The sequence below is a fragment of the Neoarius graeffei genome, chromosome 22 (genome assembly GCF_027579695.1).
Source record: "Neoarius graeffei isolate fNeoGra1 chromosome 22, fNeoGra1.pri, whole genome shotgun sequence".
In the NCBI taxonomy this organism is placed as follows: domain Eukaryota; kingdom Metazoa; phylum Chordata; class Actinopteri; order Siluriformes; family Ariidae; genus Neoarius; species Neoarius graeffei.
This window is the reverse complement of record NC_083590.1, coordinates 10,835,343-10,856,964: the sequence shown is the minus strand read 5'-3', so window position 1 is coordinate 10,856,964 and position 21,622 is coordinate 10,835,343. Positions and strand designations below refer to the sequence as shown.

The following is a 21,622-nucleotide window of genomic DNA, read 5'->3' as shown; positions in this document are numbered from 1 at the left end:
AGACGTCTTCTCTGGGCCAAGGCTCATTTAAAATGGACTGTGGCAAAGTGGAAAACTGTTCTGTGGTCAGACGAATCAAAATTTGAAGTTCTTTATGGAAATCAGGGACGCCGTGTCATTCGGACTAAAGAGGAGAAGGACGACCCAAGTTGTTATCAGCGCTCAGTTCAGAAGCCTGCATCTCTGATGGTATGGGGTTGCATTAGTGCGTGTGGCATGGGCAGCTTACACATCTGGAAAGACACCATCAATGCTGAAAGGTATATCCAGGTTCTAGAGCAACATTTGCTCCCATCCAGATGACGTCTCTTTCAGGGAAGACCTTACATTTTCCAACATGACAATGCCGAACCACATACTGCATCAATTACAGCATCATGGCTGTGTAGAAGAAGGGTCCGGGTACTGAACTGGCCAGCCTGCAGTCCAGATCTTTCACCCATAGAAAACATTTGGCGCATCATAAAACGGAAGATACGACAAAAAAAGACCTAAGACAGTTGAGCAACTAGAATCCTACATTAGGCAAGAATGGGTTAACATTCCTATCCCTAAACTTGAGCAACTTGTCTCCTGTTGTAAAGAGAAAAGGGGATGTCTCACAGTGGTAAACATGGCCTTGTCCCAACTTTTTTGAGATGTGTTGTTGTCATGAAATTTAAAATCACCTAATTTTTCTCTTTAATTGATACATTTTCTCAGTTTAAACATTTGATATGTCATCTATGTTCTATTCTGAATAAAATATGGAATTTTGAAACTTCCACATCATCGCATTCCGTTTTTATTTACAATTTGTACTTTGTCCCAACTTTTTTGGAATCGGGGTTGTACAAATAGATCAGTAGATAAATGAGGGGAAAACAGTTGCATGTAGAATTGAATAAAACTGAAGTTCAGCTATTAAATAAGTGGAAACCAGTTGATGTCATTTAAGGAGAAAAACATTTACGTCTCACATGCTGCCATTTTGTCCCAAGAAGTATTGAAGCTGTGAGCTGAAAATGGAAGTGACGGCCAGCTAACTCGACTCACAGACACCACATTTCCAAAAAATGAAGCAAATAATCAAACAGAACTTTATACTTATAGTTTATTTACAATTTACACCACTATTGCAGGCTCCAATATCCAATAAATGAGGTGTTTTTGTTTTTTTCCCTTCTGTACGAAACCTTCACTGAATGTAGTGTGAATAATTTTTTTTTTTTCTTCACATCTCTCCAGATTAAATGTGTGTTCTCGCTGAAATGTAATGATGCAGACACTGGGCCTGTAGGACCATGTGGTGTTTGCAGTAAAACAAAATTATAATTCCAAAAAACATTTATTATGACCTGATCAAAGGTTTTATTCAAAACAGCTCTTCACAGAGAACTCATTAGAAACAAGTCAAGTCAAGTTTATTTGTATAGCGCTTTTAACAATAAACATTGTCGCAAAGCAGCTTTACAGAATTTGAACAACTTAAAACATGAGCTAATTTTATCCCTAATCTATCCCCAATGAGCAAGACGGTGGCAAGGAAAAACTCCCTCAGACGACATGAGGAAGAAACCTCGAGAGGAACCAGACTCAAAAGGGAACCCATCCTCATTTGGGCAACAACAGACAGCCTGACTATAATATTAACAGTTTTAACATGAGGACAGTTTCGTTGATGTTATAACTCTTCATTGATGGAAACTTGAGTGCAAAACTGATTCATGATAACTGCAGTCCTAAAGTTAGCAAGACAACTGTAGTCCTCAGCCATAAAAGCATTATTGTAAGAGTCAAGAGCATCCTCCAGGTATAACCCTCAACTATCCTCATGGGGCCATCCTTCACAGGAGCGATGCGATAAAACTCCGACCAGACACAGGGCACCATGATGGATCAAGCAGGTCCGAGGGGCAGAAGAGGCCAGCATCTCAATCCCAGGACTAACATGTAACTCAGAGGGACAGATTGGGGGGGAAGAGAGAGAGAAAGAAAACACGTTGTTAGGTATGCCCTAAAAATGACAAGTATTAAATCTGTGTGGTAGGCTCGCAGAGACGAGAGTCTTGACATCAGGCATAACACACAACAATGGCATGTTAATATGGTAAAAAATATATCATGACCTGCTCTGGCTGGATGCTTGATTGGGTGATGGGAGCACACTCCTCAGCAATGATGAGATGCAGATGGGACCCTTAGGGCTGGCCAAGACAATTTCAAGAAAGGCCAAGAAACACCGTTTTTATTTATTTTTATTACATCATAACATAAATTAATTATTTTAATTTGTGACAGCCAGGAAAGACTGGATGACAACCACGAATAGTGTGGTGACTACTGGAGAGACGGCAGCCAGGGCAGAGCGGGCTGGCAACCCAATCTGTGTTCTCTGTGAGGAGGACACCCAATTAAGCTACGATGAATTCAATGGAGAGATACCCCCAGGGGTGCCCAAGAGGGGGGGAGGATGAGCACCCCAACTGGACAGATTCAGTGGTGACAGACCAAGGCAATGGACAAACGACTGTGAGCTCTCAGTGTACGTGTGGGAAAGTATGCAAGAACTTGCGCGGCTTGAAAATTCACCAAGCAAAGATGAAGTGTTTGGGGGGAGCAGCAGCAACACAACGCACAGGTGTTCCACCTGGTGAGTCGCAGGAGGGGCCTTGCCCGGAGTCACCCCACAGTGCTTGGAACCTCCAGGTGTTGGCGCCGCACTCCTTGAGCACCCAGTCGGAATGGAGGCGGATTAATTGGCCGGCAGCTACGTACCATGACTACACTGTGGAAGCAGTTCGACGATGACGTGGACAAAATTCTGGAGTCTGTGTCAAAGGGAGAGGCGGACCGGAAGCTGCAAGCCATGACAACAATCATTGTCAGGATGGCAGCTGAGTGGTTCGGTGAAGAGGGGAGGAAAAGCTTGGGAACATACTACACAAGGAACCACAGAGCGGAGAAGATCCACCTCATAAGGCGGGAGATGAAAGCGCTGAAGTCTCAATACAAAGAGGCAGGAGATGAGGAATGCTTTGGTCTAGCCCAACTAATGTCCATGCACCGGAAGAGGATAAGGATTCTACGCCGGGCAGAGTGGCATCGGAGGCGGCGACGCGAAAGGGCGCGTAAACGAGCGGCCTTTATCGCTAACCCCTTCAAGTTCATAAAAGACCTGCTAGGCCAGAAGCGCAGCGGCAAACTGTCCTCCTCAAAGGAAGATATTGACCAACACCTACCCCTTCAAGTTCATAAAAAGATATTGACCAATGCTAAACCCTTCAAGTTCATAAAAGACCTGTTAGGCCAGAAGCGCAGCGGCAGATATTGGAAGTGGAAGATATTGACCAACACCTACCCCTTCAAGTTCATAAAAAGATATTGACCAACGCTAACCCCTTCAAGGTCATAAAAGACCTGCTAGGCCAGAAGCGCAGCGGCAAACTGTCCTCCTCAAAGGAAGATATTGACCAACACCTCACACAGATGTTTAGTGACCCCAGAAGAGAGCTGGAGTTGGGAGATTGCGACATCCTTATTGACCCACCTGAGCCAGAGGTGCAGTTTGACATGTCGGAGCTGAAGCTGATGGAAATCAAAGAGGTTGTCCATAAAGCTAGAGCATGCTCCGCTCCAGGACCAAGTGGCACTTCGTACAAAGTGTACAAGAACTGTCCCAAACTTTTACTGCAGCTGTGGAAAACCCTGCAAGTCTTCTGGAGAAAGGGGAAGATCCCAGAACAATGGCGAACGGCAGAAGGGGTTTGGATCCCTAAGGAGGAAGGCTCCACCCAGCTTGACCAGTTCCGCATCATCTCCCTCCTGTGCATTGAATCCAAAATCTTCTTCAGTGCTATCTCCAAGAGGCTGTGCACTTGCCTAGCAAGGAACACCTACATCGACACATCAGTCCAGAAAGGTGGCAATATTAGGGATGCCGGGCTGTGTGGAGCATACAGGTGTGGTGACACAGCTTATCCGAGAGGCCAGAGAAAATAGGGGAAACCTGTCGGTGCTATGGCTTGACCTGGCCAGCGCATTCGGCTCCATCCCCCATAAGCTTGTCCAGCTCACTCTGGTGAAACATCATGTCTCTAGCAGGTGTAGAGATCTCATTACTGACTCCTACAACAACTTCAGGATGAGGGTCTCTTCAGGAGCAACTCTATTCAGTTGGCACAAGGTAGATATTGGCATCATCACAGGGTGCACTATCTCTGTGACGCTATTCTCCTTGGCCATGAATATGCTCACCAAGTCTGCTGAGCCAGAGTGCAGAGGACCTCTTATGAGCTCTGGGCAACGTCAGCCACCCGTTAGGGCATTCATGGATGACCTTACAGTCACGACAGAATCAGTCCCAGGATGCTGATGGATTCTGAAGGGTCTAGAGAAGATGATGGTGTGGGCCCGAATGCGTTTCAAACCTGCCAAATCAAGATCCATGGTGCTGAGGAAAGGAAAGGTGGAAGACAAGTTCCGGTTTAACATCGCAGGCACAGCCATCCCAACGATCACAGAGAAGCCAGTTAAGAGTCTGGGCAAGGTCTTTGACAGCTCTCTCAAGTATGCAACATCTATCCAGACAGCCTGTGCTGAGTTGGATGGCTGGCTGAAATCCGTGGACAAATCCGGTCTACCTGGAAAATTCAAAGCATGGGTCTACCAGCACGGCATCCTGCCCAGGATCCTGTGGCCTCTCCTCGTCTATGCCGTCCCAGTATCCACAGTAGAGACCTTGGAGAGGAAAGTAAGCAACCACCTGTGGAGATGGCTGGGGTTACCTAAGTGCCTGAGCAGCATCACACTCTATGGGCGCAATAACAAACTGCAGCTGCCCTTTAAATCCTTGGAGGAGGAGTTCAAGGTAACGAGGGCTAGAGAAGTGTTGCGGTACAGAGACTCCAGTGATCCAAAGGTGGCCAATGCTGGAATCCAAGTGAGGACGGGTAGAAAGTGGAAGGCAGAAGAGGCCGTGCAAATGGCTGAAGCTAGGCTGCGCCACAGGGCTCTGGTGGGGGTGGTCGCATGAGGCAGAGCTGGTCTAGGATCCTTTCCGACTCCACAAATAAACACCAGGGGGAAGGAGAAGCGGCGCCTGGTCCAAGAGGAGGTGAGGGCTGCTGTGGAGGAAATAAGATCTTGCAGGGCAGTGGGCATGAGACAGCAGGGGGCCTGGACAAGATGGGAGAATGCACTGGAGAGGAAAGTGACCTAAATTGAGATTTGGAGAGCTGAGCCTCACCGCATCAAATTTCTCATCCAGGCAGTGTATGATGTGTTGCCTAGTCCATCAAACCTGCATGCATGGGGTCTTGCAGTGTCACCAGCTTGCCCATTGTGTTCCAAGAGAGGCACCTTGGAACATGTTCTTAGCTGCTGCACAACAGCACTTGGAGAAGGGCGTTACCGGTGGAGGCATGACCAAGTCCTGAAGACCATCGCGGAAGCCATCAACACAGGACTGGTATGGGCAAAGCAGCTGCGCCCCCCCCCCCCCCCCCCCCAAGTATACCATCACCTTTGTCAGGGCTGGGGAGCAGGTTGCCCAAGCAAAGAAAGCACCAGCAGGCATCCTGACCTCTGCAAGAGACTGGCAGCTGCTAGTGGACCTTGAAAAACAACTGAAGTTCCCCAGCCACATTGCAGTCACTACCCTCCGTCCTGATATCGTCCTTGTATCTGAGGCCACCAAGCAGGTCGTAATGCTGGAGCTGACCGTCCCGTGGGAAGACCGCCTGGAAGAAGCTTTTGAAAGGAAGCTCTCCAAGTACACGGGGCTGGTCAATGACTGCCAGCAGTCAGGATGGAGGGCAAAGTGCCTTCCAATTGAGGTAGGCTGCAGAGGCTTTGCGGCCCGGTCCTTGGCCAGTGCACTGGGGTGTTTAGGCATCGTCGGACAGCAGAAGAGGAGAGCCATCCGCAATACCACCGAAGCAGCAGAGAGGGCCTCAAGATGGCTGTGGCTCAAGAGAGGAGAACCATGGAGTCATGGTAGCTAGCATGCCATCTGGACACAAGCAGGGGTCTGATCAGCCCTGGCTGGGTCACCTGGATGAGGGTGTATGATGTTGAAAGACCATCATTTCCACCATTTCAGTGTCCTTTTCTGGGAGAGGTCTTTACCCCACACACACAGGGAAAGTCAGACAGGGAGATACAACACACAGAGTGTAAGGGGAAGAACTTGTCCAGTCCAATCACTGGCACCAAGAACAAATAAGGAGCACCTGAGAACACACACACACACACACACACACACACACACACACACACACACACACACTTATCCAATGAGCTCATCATGAGTATCTCCATAAAACCCCTTCAGCACTGGGCTGTGATCATTTCAGTCGCTCACTAATTAGAGAACAAATCAAATGCCTGATCTGTTCAGATAAATATGACTCTGCCTCGAACTCTGCCTGCTTCATCTGACTTTTGAAACTCTTTTCCTTTCTCCTCTTATAAATATTTTAGATCAGACTCTTATTTTCCGATTTGGCGATCAGATTTGATGTTGCGTGTTTATCCCATGTGTCAGTGACGACGTGTGCAGCAGAAAACTCAAATCCGAACAGCTCGAACTGTGAATTACTGTTACAGCATTTCAGTGTATTGTCGACTTGGAGTTTGTACTTTTGCCATTTATGAAAATGAAATGGTGCAGTGAAAGATTTGAGGACCTGTTTGATCATTTGTGTGAATTTATTATGCATTATTTTATTTCCTTCAGTATCAGTTGTGATAGAATTAAAGGGAGAAGCGCTGAAGCTCTGGTCTCAGTGCTCAACTCAGAAACCTCCAGTCTGAGAGAACTGCATCTGACTGTGAAGACACTGGATCTGTCTGGGAATAAACTAGAAGACTCAGGAGTGAAGTGTCTCTGTGCTGTACTGGAGAATCCTCACTGTAAAGTGGAGACACTGAGGTAAGCTCATCTCTCTGAGAGTCACAATAACTCACTAAAGCAGCAGTTAATAGTTGTATACAGTGTTATCAATTAAAATTTTCTGTAAAACATCTCATCTCATTATCTCTAGCCGCTTTATCCTGTTCTACAGGGTTGCAGGCAAGCTGGAGCCTATCCCAGCTGACTACAGGCAAAAGGCGGGGTACACCCTGAACAAGTCACCAGGTCATCACAGGGCTGACACATAGACACAGACAACCATTCACACCTACAGTCAATTTAGAGTCACCAGTTAACCGAACCTGCATGTCTTTGGACTGTGGGGGAAACCGGAGCACCCGGAGGAAACCCACGCGGACACGGGGAGAACATGCAAACTCCACACAGAAAGGCCTTCGCCGGCCACGGGGCTCAAACCCGGACCTTCTTGCTGTGAGGCGACAGTGCTAACCACTACACCACCATGCCGCCTATGTAAAACATGCAGTATAAACATATTAGTCATGAAGTGATCATTTCTCCTCAGAATCACGTTTACTTTCAAGAAATCATTAAATGTTTACAATTAAATATGTGAGCATTAAAAATCCAGTCAAGCAGAGATAAATTCTACAAAACCTGACTCTTCACTTGAACCTTTTAAATTATTGACTTTTTGCTGAATCATTTGCACCTCAAGTAAACTTAATGTCAGTAACAGTGGTAATGTTTGAGTCATTATTAATAATACCTTGTGATTGGTGAAGAGAATAGAGACAGTCCAACATGAGAGACATCATCTTCACAACCACTATTACACCAAGATGAAAATCTGTTGATGAAGTGTGTCATTGTGTCTCTGCAGGTTGTGTGGTTGTGGTGTCTCAGATGAAGGCTGTGCTGCTCTGAGTTCAGCTCTGAGATCAAACCCCTCACACCTGAGAGAACTGAATCTGTCCTCTAATAATCTGGGAGACTCAGGAGTGAAGCGTCTCTGTGCTGGACTGGAGAATCCTCACTGTAAACTGGAGACACTGGGGTAAGATCATCTCTCTGAGAGTCACATGACCTGCTCCTCAGTAAGACACATTCTCTAATAGTGAGACTGAAGCAGAGGTTTTAGGTTCATCATCAGTGTCCTGAGGAGGAAGATTGTTTCTTTTCACTGCACACTGATGATTTGGAGCGGAGCGCCTAAACGGCTGCATATGTTACATTTTTTAAATTTTTTATTTGAATAACTGTTTTTTGTTTTTATAGTTATTAAGGCTTTAGTAATGACTTTGGTTTACTCGAAACCGGCTTTACTAGCCATTTTACGATTGCGATGTTCGCCAAGGAAGCCACTTAACCGACAACTATGGAAGTTACTAATTCAACTTGGGATATCGAAATACAGGCCGACACGCCGGAGGTGCAGAGGAGGATTAAGCAAATCTTGCAACCTTTCTCCTTGCCGAATATCTACCATGATATCGTCAATATCTACTGAAGATGGATTTTGTGATCAAGAAAATCATGATGAAGAACGTGATTTGCATATTAGTGCGGCCACTTTATTAAATATTCAAGATGGAAATACCAACATTTCAGCTTCTTACTTGCCTGTGTCTGGCCATGGTTTGCATGGCTTTTTAACATCATGTGTGGCGGTCCCTGGAGGGATGTTATTGTCTACTTCAACAATCAGTTTTTTACCGTCTGCTGATTTTGGGATCGATCCCGCGAGTTTCATGGGTGTCGTAAATAAATCACCTGTACGTCGTCGCTCTAGTCAAAACCACAAGAACCTTGTTCCTCTTAAACGTGTTCAGTTTTCACGCTTTTCGCAGAGGAAAACGTCCATCATTTTTGGGAATGTTAATGCTGTTGATAAGAACATTGATGTTTGTGTTGTCACGGAAACTTGGTTATGTGATGATGATACCACAGCTCTAGCAAGTCTAGCTCCTCCTGGATATTCTTTTAGGAAAGTTCCAAGAGAGGATGGTCGGTTTGGTGGTGGGACTGGAATATTTGTGCGGGACAGTTTGAATACTACTCTGATTGAGGAAAAACGTAGGCAACAATCATTTGAATCATCTGAGTGGAGTATCAGTGCTTGTGGTCGCGTAACTAAGTTTGTTATTATATATCGTCCGCCGTATTTGGAGACGCACCCCATTGCTACTCGTGTACTTTGTTCTGAAGTCCTGGTTATTGCAGGTGATTTCAATTTTCATATGGATGATTCTTCAGACGCTGATGCAAGGAAATTTGCTGAACTTCTTGAGACCTTTGGTTTGACTCAGCACATTGACTTTGCGACGCACGTTTCTGGCCACTGGCTTGACCTAATTATCACCAGGTCATTCAATGATGTGGTTCTAGTCTCGCCATGCCCATCTTTGTTTCTTTCTGACCATTGTTTTACCATTACCTCACTTGCTATTCCATCAATCTTAGGGTCTGTGAAAGAGATCTCGTTTCGCAAGTGTAGGGACATTGACATCATGGCTTTTCGGAGAGATATTGTCAACTCGGAACTGCCAAATCTCGATGATGGTGACCTTGCTGATGGTTATGATCGCATTTTGAGCTCAATTCTCGATGCGCATGCTCCTTTTCTTCGTAAGGTCATTGTCAACTGCCCTAGGGTACCTTGGTTCAATAATGAGCTTAGGAAACTGAAGTCTAATCGGCGAAAGTTAAAAATTAGAATGAGGAAAAGCAACCTTGATTCTGACATCATGGCTTATCATTTAGCTTGTAATCAATATTGTTTTCGCTTGAATGAAGAAAAAAGAAAATATTACGCTGCTATAATCGAAGACTGTGCAGGGGACTCAAAGAAACTTTTTGGTGTAGTGAATTCTCTCTGCAGTGTGCGTATTGATTGCTCTTCTGCCTCATGATGATCCACGCCAACTTGCCGATGAATTCATGGAGTTTTTCTGTTGGAAAGTTGCTCTTATCAGAGAAAGTGTTGCCAGCTGTTTGGCTTCTGAACCCATCTTTTCTATTCCATCTCCTCAAGAGACTTTATCACAGTTTTCACCTGTGTCTGAAACTGTGGTACGTAATGTAATTTCTTCATCTTCGAACGCTTGCTGTGAGCTAGATCCAATTCCCACGTGGCTGTTGAAGAAATGTCTCGATGTGCTTGCCCCTATCATAACAAGGATGATAAACTCATCTCTGGCTAGCGGTCTTGTTCCTGAACATTGGAAGATCGCACTCATTATACCATTGCTAAAGAAGCTTGGTCTCAAACTTGTATATAGTAACTTCCGGCCGGTCAGCAATCTACCCTTTGTATCTAAGATTGCTGAGAAGGTTGTGATTCCTCAGGTTTTTGACCATTGCTTCAAATATGTGCCCCTGCCTAGTAACCAGTCGTCTTACCGTGAGCACCACTCCACTGAAACAGCTTTGCTCAAAGTGCAGAACAATATACTTCTCAGCATGGACAGGCAGGAAGTCACTTTACTCGTTTTGTTAGATCTAAGTGCAGTGTTTGACACTGTCGACCACAGGCTCTTGTCTGATCTGCTAGAGAGTGACTTTGGTATTAATGACTTTGCCCTTTCTTGGATCAAATCATTTCTTAGCAGGAGGAAGCAACGCGTGACCATCAATAAGGATCAGTCTAGGGACTTTTCTCTCCTTAGTGGAGTTCCTCAGGGAAGCTGTTTGGGTCCTTTGTTATTTATTATGTATGCTTCTCGGTTGTTTCATGTTGTGAAAAATCACCTGCCTTCTGTTCAAGGATACGCAGACGACATTCAGCTTTATTTTTCGTTTCGTCCCACGTCGTCACTTGCCCAAGATCAAGCCATCCGGGCCATGGAGGAATGTATTGCTGACGTTCGTGCTTGGATGAGCCATAATATGTTGATGCTTAACGATGGTAAAACTGAGTTTCTTATTATTGGTTCCTATCAACAACTCGAGAAAGTTAACATTGACTTTGTACATGTCGGTGCCTCCAAGAATAAGCCAGTCTCTTCTGTATGCAACCTCGGGGTTTGGTTTGACTCGCACATGTCCATGGACGTGCACATTGGTAAAGTCTGCAGTAAAGCCTTTTTCGGGCTTTATAAGATAAGGCAGATAAGGAAGTTTCTTTCACAAGACGCCACCAAGACCCTTGTTTATGCTTTCGTGATGTCTCATCTCGACTACTGCAATTCTCTGCTCTACGGTGTCTCTCAATACCAACTTAACCGCTTACAGCATGTCTTAAATGCTTCAGCACGGGTGACTTGTCTTCTCCCACGGTATGCCCACATAACCCCGGCGCTCTTCCAACTCCACTGGCTTCCTGTGGTTTCACGGATCAAGTTCAAGATCACACTGATTGTTTTCAAAGCTCTTCAAGGCTCCGCTCCATCCTACATATGTGGAATGTTGGAAAGGAAGCGAGCTAACCGCTATGAACTGCGGATTGATGGACAACATCTTCTCACTGCTCCTTAAACCAAGTGTAAAATATTTGGTAATAGATCTTTTGTGGTTGCTGGCCCAAAAGTGTGGAATAGCCTTCCCCTTGATATAAGGAATTCAGGCGATGTGAATATTTTCAAATCTAAATTAAATACTTTTTTTTATTTAAAGAACATTATTTATTATAAACATGTAAATCGGATTTGTTGTTTTTTAAAATACTTTTATATCTTGTAAAGCGCATAAGAATATTTTTATAAATTATGCGCTCTATAAATTTAAATTCATTCATTCAAATTTAATAAATTCATTCGTCACAGAGTCTTTGGGTCAGATGGACGTATGTGAGAAACTGCAGCACAAACCGGGACTTGAGCCGACTGTAATGTGTCTGAAATCACTGTGAAATTTACTACAACACTGTAACTAATCCCACAAACTGCACCTGAGAATCAAACTAACTGCCCTCTGTGTGAGCAGCAGTGACATGGTGGAAATGATCTCACCTCATCTTATTATTTCTAGCCACTTTATCCTTCTACAGGGTCGCAGGCAAGCTGGAGCCTATCCCAGCTGACTACGGGCGAAAGGCGGGGTACACCCTGGACAAGTCGCCAGGTCATCACAGGGCTGACACACAGACAACCATTCACACTCGCATTCACACCTACGGTCAATTTTAGAGTCACCAGTTAACCTAACCTGCATGTCATTGGACTGTGGGGGAAACCGGAGCACCCAGAGGAAACCCACGCGGACACGGGGAGAACATGCAAACTCCACACAGAAAGGCCCTCGCCGGCCACGGGGCTCGAACCCGGACCTTCTTATTGTGAGGTGACAGCGCTAACCACTACACCACCGTGCCGTCCAGTGGAAATGATCTCAGGAATATAGAATTTGAAATGAAAATAAGACGTTAAAGTGCATATCCTGGACCAATTTCTTTTTTTTTATATGAAAAGTATGTCCCTTTACACACTCATCCAGAAGGGTAATTTTGCACAAGGCCATCTGTCTACAGCAGAAAAAAATAAAATAAAACACATCTGGAAAAATCCCAAGGGAGTCTGGAGCCAGATTCGTGACGTTACCTGCGGAAGCGCCAGCAGGCTGCGAGAGCTTGCCCGGTTTCAGTGCACAGCCTGTGTAGACCAAGCGCTCTCATTTCTCTCTCAATGTCCAGTCTTTTGGAAAATGATGAGTACTAATCCCATCATGATTGGTGTTGCTACACCCTCCTATGGTACATCTGTTAACCATTTTAATAATTACGTGATAACGTTGAAGAAATTTGCAGAAAACCACCAGGTCGTTTTCTCATAAACAAACCAGCGCTGACGTTGGATTCAGAGGGAGGCGTCCCACACGCGACGTCACGAAAATCAATGTTTGCCGGGAAATCCAAATGCCAAGTTTTTTCAGAGGCGGATGAATTTGCCTCGAATGGCTTGATTTCAACTGAATTTTTCTTGTTTTGTGCAAGGAAAAAAATTTGCAAAAATGCAAGATGTGACAGATATTTGACCAAAGTTTAATATAAAATAGGAGAGTTACATTGATCTTACTCCTGAATTTACCCGTGATATGCACTTTAATGCCAGGGAACTGATGGGGTAAAAAATTAAATAGATTAACAATGGACATTTCAGTTTAAAAAAAAAAAAAACACACACAACTGTAGGTGCAATAGGCTTATCAAATCAGTCTCATAAATTCAAGTGTCTAATAGTTTATAGCTAAACTGATAACATCACTGGAATAACTTGGTGGTGATGTTGCTATAGTTTAGTGAGTATTGTAGGTCAAATGTAATACATTTACTCTAGGTCTATAACATTCATATACCAAATGGGTCAAGGCAATTAGAATACTTTTCTTGGTAGAGGTTGGCACTCAGTGAATATTGTAACAATAAACAAGACAGTTTATTCCAAAGATACCATTTATTGAAATAGCTGACATGGATTAGCAAACTAATACTGATCAGATATAGCAACAATAGCAGCCAAGGAATAATTCAATATAAATGGTGATACAATAAGAATCAGTAGTGTATATGATAATTAAGGCACTAGTGGTGATCAGAAGTAATAAGCTATAGCCAGTGTTACAGTGTAAGGGCGAGTGGATGTTAAAATGTGATAGGGAAATCGTGTGTGTGTGTATGGAATGCGAACTCTGTGGCAGCCGCGCCCAAGGGGGATGGTCAGCACAGAAAGAGTTAAAAAGAGAGAGAGAGAACGCATGCACAATCTAACTAAATACAAATAGTAAACAAAGTAAATCAAACAACATGCGGTCTAAGACCGACTTTCATGTGAATCAAAATGCATACATTTAAACCATAAATGAATTCATATGAACAACACTCTTCACATTAACTAGCCACAACTAAGACTAACAATTGCCTCAATGCCAGCCTTACTGAAATCGCTCTTGTTGGCGATTGAAAATGCGCCTTCTGATCCAAAGGTAGCGCAGAACGGAGATCCAGGAAGAAGATGGTTTTGTTCCTTACAGCTCGTCAGCTGAAGATCCTCGGTGTCCCGTTGGTCGTCCGGTGATCTGGAAGGAATCTTGTTTATAGTTCCTCGACATTGAAAAAGGGAAAAGGGATCCGGTCACCTTTCCTGTTTGAAATACTGCGTGGGCTGCAGTAACTAACCGGTTCAGTTATTATTACAACTCTGCGAAGGTCAAATACATTGAACTTTGGCTAAAGTCCGGTATCAAAAGCTCATTCTTTGTTGTCTGTCCTTCTGTAGCACCAATGCATCGGCTTCTCTCTTTCACGCATGGAATCCACTGCAAGGGAGAGAGAATTTCGGTTCCGCCGCTGGTTTAAAGCAGTCGTGACGTCACTGTATTTGGTATCCGGTATCGTCTCTGTATCCAATACCGATACAGGGAGTCAGAAAAATGGGCAGGGATAGAACATGGTGTCGAGTACAGGGATTGGTGTGTGCAAACTGGTTACTATGGTTACGGGCATGGCAATCCGTCCCTACACAACAATAATCCTTCTGTTGATTTTCAGTAATTCAGTGAGTTATTACAGTAAGAAACAGTTGTAGTAATAATAATCTAATCGAGTAATAAATGGATAAAGTAGTAAATATTCTCTCAGGGCGTCTCCGTCTCACTGCTCTGAACAGGGTTGCCAGATCTACATTACAGAAGCAGCTCAGTGGATCAGCAGGGTTAAACCCATTATCAGTTGCAGGATCCAGGGGTACAGGATGTGTCCCATGTATATATTTGTAGCGCGGACAATGTGTGGGTGGAGCACAGAGGACGGCAGGACAACGTTTGGAGGTAGAGACAGCGTATTTATTAAACAACTTTTCAGTCTAACGCACGCACGCACACAGACACACACTCAGCCTCCAATCCCGGGTCGCGCTCCCTCTGCTCTCTCTCAGCCTCCTTAAAATAGGGAGCGGTTTACTGGGAAAACACACACAAAACACAGGTTAATTACCGTCAGGTGAAGCGATTCTGCCACTCACCTTCCCCGGCTCCACCCTCCTGTCACAGACCGGTGCTCGACCACGCCCCCGCTGCCACATACCCCCACCACCCGACTCAGGCTGGGCGCCCGTCCGGCCCGCAGCCGACTCCCCCCCCCCCCCCGACGGGAGAGGAAGTCCGCCACGACCATCTGCGCCCCCGGCCTGTGGACCACCTTGAAGTTGAAGGGTTGGAGTGCCAGATACCAACGGGTGATCCGTGCGTTGGCATCCTTCATGCGGTGGAGCCACTGGAGGGGCGCGTGGTCCGAACAGAGGGTGAAAGAGCGCCCCAGCAGGTAGTAACGGAGGGCGAGGACCGCCCACTTGATCGCCAGGCACTCTTTCTCAATTGTGCTGTAGCGCCCCTCACGCACTGACAGCTTGCGGCTGATGTATAGGACCGGGCGGTCCTCCCCCTCCACCTGCTGGGACAAAACGGCCCCCAGCCCTCTGTCCGACGCATCCGTCTGTAACAAAAAAGGGAGAGAGAAGTCAGGGGAGTGTAAGAGTGGCCCCCCACACAGTGCAGCCTTTACCTCAGAGAAAGCCCGCTGGCACTGCTCCGTCCACTGGACCGGATCTGGCGCCCCCTTTTTAGTGAGGTCAGTCAGCGGGCTGGTGACGTCCGAATAATTAGGTATAAACCTACGATAGTAGCCAGCCAGCCCCAGGAACTGTCTCACCCCCTTTTTGGTCTTGGGCCTCGGGCAGGCCGCAATCGCTGCTGTCTTATTAATTTGGGGACGCACCTGCCCGTTGCCCAAGTGGAAGCCCAGATACCGTACTTCCACCCGCCCAATCGCACACTTCTTCGGGTTGGCAGTGAGCCCCGCCTGCCTCAGCGACCTAAGGACGGCCCTCAGGTGTTGCAGGTGCCGCTGCCAGTCATTACTATAAATGATGTCGTCTAGGTACGCGGCCGCATAGGTGGCGTGCGGCCGGAGGACCCGGTCCATCAGCCGCTGAAACGTAGCGGGCGCCCCAAACAGCCCAAACGGAAGTGTGACGAACTGGTGTAAGCCGAACGGTGTGGAAAAGGCCGTTTTTTCCCGGGATAATGGAGTCAAGGGGATCTGCCAATATCCCTTCGTCAAATCCAGTGTCGAGTAAAAGCGAGCCATGCCTAGTCGATCGAGCAGCTCATCAATATGAGGCATTGGGTACGCGTCGAATTTAGACACCGCATTGACTTTTCTATAGTCCACACAGAACCGGACCGACCCGTCGGCCTTGGGAACCAAGACCACCGGGCTGCTCCAGTCACTGTGGGACTCCTCGACGATGCCCATTTCGAGCATGGCCTGAAGTTCTTCCCGAACCACCTTTTTTTGTGTTCGGGTAATCTATAAGGACGGCTACGTACTACCACCCCCGGGGGCGTCTCTATGTGGTGTTCTATGAGGTTAGTGCGACCGGGCAGGGGCGAGAACACATCCGAAAACTCGGCCTGCAACTGGGCGACCTCCGTGAGCTGGGTCGGGGAGAGGTGGTCTCCACAGGGGACCGGAGAGGTACGTGATGCCAGTGACCCTTTAGGGACCTCCGGCCCCAGCTCCGCCTTCTCCGGCACTTCCGACACCAACGCCACGGGGACCTCCTCGTTCCAGAGTTTCAGCAGATTGAGGTGGTAGATCTGTAGTGCCCCCTCCCTGTCCGTTCGCCTAACCTCATAGTCGACGTCCCCGACTCGCTGTGTGACCTCAAAGGGTCCTTGCCACTTGGCGATTAATTTGGAGCTCGACGTGGGCAACAGGACGAGTACCTTATCTCCCGGAGTGAACTCTCTAAGGCGCATGCCCTTGTTGTACAGGCGAGCTTGCCGTTCCTGGGCCTGCCGCAAATTCTCCTGAGTTAGGTGGGTGAGCGTGTGGAGTTTTGCGCGCAGATCCATAACGTACTGAATTTCGTTTTTGCTCTGTGAAGGTCCCTCCTCCCAATTTTCCCGCAGTACATCTAAGATGCCGCGCGGCTTACGCCCATATAATAATTCAAACGGGGAAAACCCCGTGGAGGCTTGGGGGACCTCTTGCACTGCAAACAACAAGGGTTCGAGCCACTTATCCCAGTTACGTGCGTCCTCACTTACGAATTTTTTAATAATATTCTTGAGGGTGCAATTGAACCGTTCAACTAAACCGTCCGTCTGTGGGTGATAAACGCTGGTGCGGATCGGTTTAATACCCAGTAGCCCATACAGTTCGCTCAGTGTTCGTGACATAAACAAGGTGCCTTGGTCAGTCAGAATCTCTTTCGGGATTCCAACCCGGGAGATGACGTGGAAGAGGGCCTCTGCAATACTGCGTGCTGAGATATTGCGAAGAGGCACTGCTTCCGGGTATCGCGTTGCATAGTCCACCAGAACTAATATAAAGCGGTACCCTCGTGTTGACCGATCTAATGGCCCGACGAGATCCATCCCAATTCTTTCGAACGGGGTCTCGATTAATGGTAGGGGGCGCAAGGGCGCTTTTGGAATGGCCGCTGGATTTACTAACTGGCATTCGCGGCACGCCGTACACCACTTACGGACGTCGCCGCGAATCCCCGGCCAATAGAATCGGGCCATTATCCGGGCGAGTGTCTTATCCTGCCCGAGGTGTCCAGCCATGGGATTAAAGTGAGCCACCTGGAATACCAATTCCCGGCGGCTCTTTGGAATTAACAACTGGGTGACTCGCTCTTTCGTCTGAGTGTCCTGCGTCACTCGGTATAACCTATCCTTCAAAATGGAAAAGTAGGGGAAGGACGGGGTGGCGTTCGGCTGGAGCGTTTGACCATCGATTACTCTCACTTGGTCAAACGCATGTCGCAGAGTCTCGTCTCGCGATTGTTCCAGTGGGAAATCCGCGAGGGATTCCCCAATAGAAAGAGGAGGGGCCGGCGGCTCCTCACCCTGTCGCGGAGATGACGTGGACGGCTCTGCGACCGCAGCTCTAGCCAAAGCGACACCGGGACCCTCCCCCGTCAACCGGCAGGACCCACTCTTTACTAGGCGTGCCATTAAACCCCGAAATCCCGGCCAATCAGTCCCCAAGATCAAAGAGTGGGTAAGGCGAGGATTAACCGCCGCCTTCACTATCGATTTTTCCCCCTCTAAAATATATGTGGAGCGACACCAACGGGTAGCTGTGAAGATCCCCGTGCACACAACACCTTCACCCCTTGTGCTCCCCCCAATGCCTCGTCTTGCACCAGGCTTTGGCGGATCGAGGTCTGATTGCAGCCTGAATCCACCAACGCCTGATATGTAGCCCCTTGTACACTTACTGGTATGCGATACGCTCCGGCCCGATCGAGGGTAGCCTCTGGCGCGTCGGGGATCCACACCACCGCCCCCACCTCCATCGCTGCACGTTGTTGCTGCAGGTGGCCCGGTTCCCCGCAGCGCCAGCAAACCGGCCCGGGCCTTCCCTCTGCAGCTGTGTTCTGGGGCTCACTCACCTGAGGGGGGGGAGAGACAGACACAGAAGGGAGAAACGGGAGGGCACCACGGGTGCGGCGGGCCGGCTGGGGTGGAGCCGGCCCCCGCCTCCGTGGTGGGGGAATGGGGCGAGGACGGGACACGGGAGGAGGGGGGGGGAGACAGAGAGAGAGAAGAGGAGAGAGAAGACGATGTCATCTGTTGTCCTGCCGCCGGAACAGCCGCCAGATGATCCTCCGCCAGTCCTACGGCCTGATCCAGCGACGCCGGGCGGTGGCACTGGACCCACTCCGCGGTTCCGGCTGGTAAGCGGGCGATGAACTGTTCCAGCGCCACCTGGTCGATGATTCCCTCGGCGTCGCGATCTTCGGCCCTCAGCCACCGCCAGCAGGCGTCCCGGAGCTGCTGGCCGAACGCGAACGGGCTGTCGACTTCCTCCATCCGCAGCGCGCGGAAGCGCTGGCGCTGCTGCTCCGGCGTGCGCCCTACGCGCTGGAGGACGGCCCGGCGAAGGTCAGCGTAGGCCAGCCGGCGGTCGGCGGGGAGCTGTAGTGCGGCCAGCTGCACCTCTCCCGTCAGGAGGGGGAGGAGGCGCGCCGCTCCATCGGCCACCCCGAGGCTTCGGCGACCTGCTCGAACAAGGTGATGAAAGCCTTGGGGTCGTCCTGCGGGCCCATCTTTGACAAAGTGAGGGGAGACGGGCCCGCGGCCGGGGCGCTGGTGGACCCCGCCGACGCGAGGAGCCGCCGGAACGCCTCTCGATCTTCCTGCTGGGCCAGCACCAGGGCTTCGAAGCGGCGCTCCTGCTCCTTTCGGAGCGTGACGAGTGCCTGGTGCTGGCTCTGCTGAGCCGTGGCGAGGGCGTGGACCAAGTCCGCGAACGGGGAGGATTCCATGGAGCTGCAGAACTGGTGCTCCACCTTTTCCCGGGTTTCGGCACCATTGTAGCGCGGACAATGTGTGGGTGGAGCACAGAGGACGGCAGGACAACGTTTGGAGGTAGAGACAGCGTATTTATTAAACAACTTTTCAGTCTAACGCACGCACGCACACAGACACACACTCAGCCTCCAATCCCGGGTCGCGCTCCCTCTGCTCTCTCTCAGCCTCCTTAAAATAGGGAGCGGTTTACTGGGAAAACACACACAAAACACAGGTTAATTACCGTCAGGTGAAGCGATTCTGCCACTCACCTTCCCCGGCTCCACCCTCCTGTCACAGACCGGTGCTCGACCACACCCCCGCTGCCACAATATTGTTAAAATATGTAACAACGAAGAGGGCAATAAAATCGGTACGGCTCACACCGGTTACTAGAAGGGAAAACTACTCCCACAACAGAAGTCATAGGAATACAACCAACAGGGGTGTGTGTGTGTGTGTGATATATATATATATATATATATAGGCGGCACGGTGGTGTAGTGGTTAGCGCTGTCGCCTCACAGCAAGAAGGTCCTGGGTTCGAGCCCCGGGGCCGGCGAGGGCCTTTCTGTGTGGAGTTTGCATGTTCTCCCCGTGTCCGCGTGGGTTTCCTCCGGGTGCTCCGGTTTCCCCCACAGTCCAAAGACATGCAGGTTAGGTTAACTGGTGACTCTAAATTGACCGTAGGTGTGAATGTGAGTGTGAATGGTTGTCTGTGTCTATGTGTCAGCCCTGTGATGACCTGGCGACTTGTCCAGGGTGTACCCCGCCTTTCGCCCGTAGTCAGCTGGGATAGGCTCCAGCTTGCCTGCGACCCTGTAGAAGGATAAAGCGGCTAGAGATAATAAGATGAGATGATATATATATATATATATATATATATATATATATATACACACACACAATTTACTTACTGTTTGCGAATGTTCAGCTTTCTTCTTATAACGATTCCAAAATTACACTGAATTCTCAACTCCGAACACATTTATGCGGATAAAAATCACAGAAAAACTCGTCCATCTTGCTTTGAAAAATGCTTTCTTGGGATCGCGTACAATGCGTCTTAACAACAGCAAGGCTTGAACTGTTATTCTCATATCCCAAATGTTCTTTTGGTACCAAATCTTCTTGATTCCATTGTAAACAGCTCCCAAAATTACACATTTTCTCACTGAATCCTCACTGTAAAGTGGAGACACTGGTGTAAGATCATCTCTCTGAGAGTCACAATAACTCACTAAAGCAGCAGTTAATAGTTGTACACAGTGTTGTTTATCACTTAAACTTTTCTGTAAAAGTAAAACATGCAGAACATGTATATTAGTCATGAAGTGATAATTTCTCCTCAGAATCACTTTGACTTTCAAGAAATAATTAAAATGTCTTTACAATTAAATATGTGATCATTAAAAATCCAGTCAAACAGAGAAATTCTACAAAACCTGACTCTTCACTTAAACCTTTAAATTATTGACTTTTTGCTGAATCATTTGCACCTTGAGTAAACTTAATGTCAGTAACAGTGGTAATGTTTGAGTCATTATTAATAACAGCTTGTGATTGAAGAGAATAGAGACAGTCCAACATGAGAGACATCATCTTCACAACCACTATTACACCAAGATGAAAATCTGTTGATGAAGTGTGTGTCATTGTGTAACACAGAAATGCCAAATCCATGGGAACACGCACACCTCTGATGTATAGACACACAAAGCAAATATTGACATTCATAAACTGAGGCACTGAAGTGTGTGTCATTGTGTCTCTGCAGGTTGTGTGGTTGTGGTGTCTCAGATGAAGGCTGTGCTGCTCTGAGTTCAGCTCTGAGATCAAACCCCTCACACCTGAGAGAACTGGATCTGAAAAATAATAATCTGGGAGACTCAGGAGTGAAGCATCTCTGTGCTGGACTGGAGAATCCTCACTGTAAACTGGAGACACTGGGGTAAGATCATCTCTCTGAGAGTCACATAACCTGTTCCTCAGTAATGAATGAATGAAAGAAAACCCTTTGTCACTCGTCACAAGTACCAGCGAAATTGACCATCAACCCGTCCTTACATAGACACATACATACAATTGACAGAGGGAGAGTCGACAGGACAGGAAGACAGGGATGAAAAGAAAAAATATAGAGTAACATGAGTAGAGGGGAGGAGAAAAAAAAGCAACCCCCACACTATGCTCCTGTGAGGAGTACAATGTGGGAGCATTAAAAAAAAACACCTCAGCACATAAGCACAAAATAACAGAAGTACACTTTACAACATGAAAACTCGGGACTTGAGGGGGGAGGGGGGCAATCAGGGGAGGGGGTAAAGGGGGGAGTGGTGGAGGTAGAGGTAACCCAGCACAAGCAAGCAGCCGTCCGTTCCTGCAGCCATGACGGCGCTGGTCGCGCACCCGTTTGTCACACTGGGGGTAAAAGCGGTGACAGTGGGAAGTGGGGGAAGGAATACG

General features: G+C 47.8%; 2 protein-coding genes across 3 annotated transcripts in view; both read left to right on the top strand.

Annotated features, from left to right (window-relative positions):
* The window catches only part of LOC132870621 (NACHT, LRR and PYD domains-containing protein 3-like), a 627,732-nt gene that overhangs the window by 130,102 nt on the left and 476,008 nt on the right, over positions 1 to 21,622 (top strand). The window lies entirely within an intron of this gene.
* The window catches only part of LOC132870625 (NACHT, LRR and PYD domains-containing protein 12-like), a 47,188-nt gene that overhangs the window by 11,776 nt on the left and 13,790 nt on the right, over positions 1 to 21,622 (top strand). For both annotated transcript variants that reach the window (XM_060904363.1, XM_060904362.1), the window contains exons 7-9: positions 6,719 to 6,913; positions 7,740 to 7,913; positions 20,934 to 21,107. In XM_060904363.1, the coding sequence (XP_060760346.1) occupies positions 6,719 to 6,913; positions 7,740 to 7,913; positions 20,934 to 21,107 (543 nt within the window). The remainder of the gene's footprint in view (positions 1 to 6,718; positions 6,914 to 7,739; positions 7,914 to 20,933; positions 21,108 to 21,622) is intronic.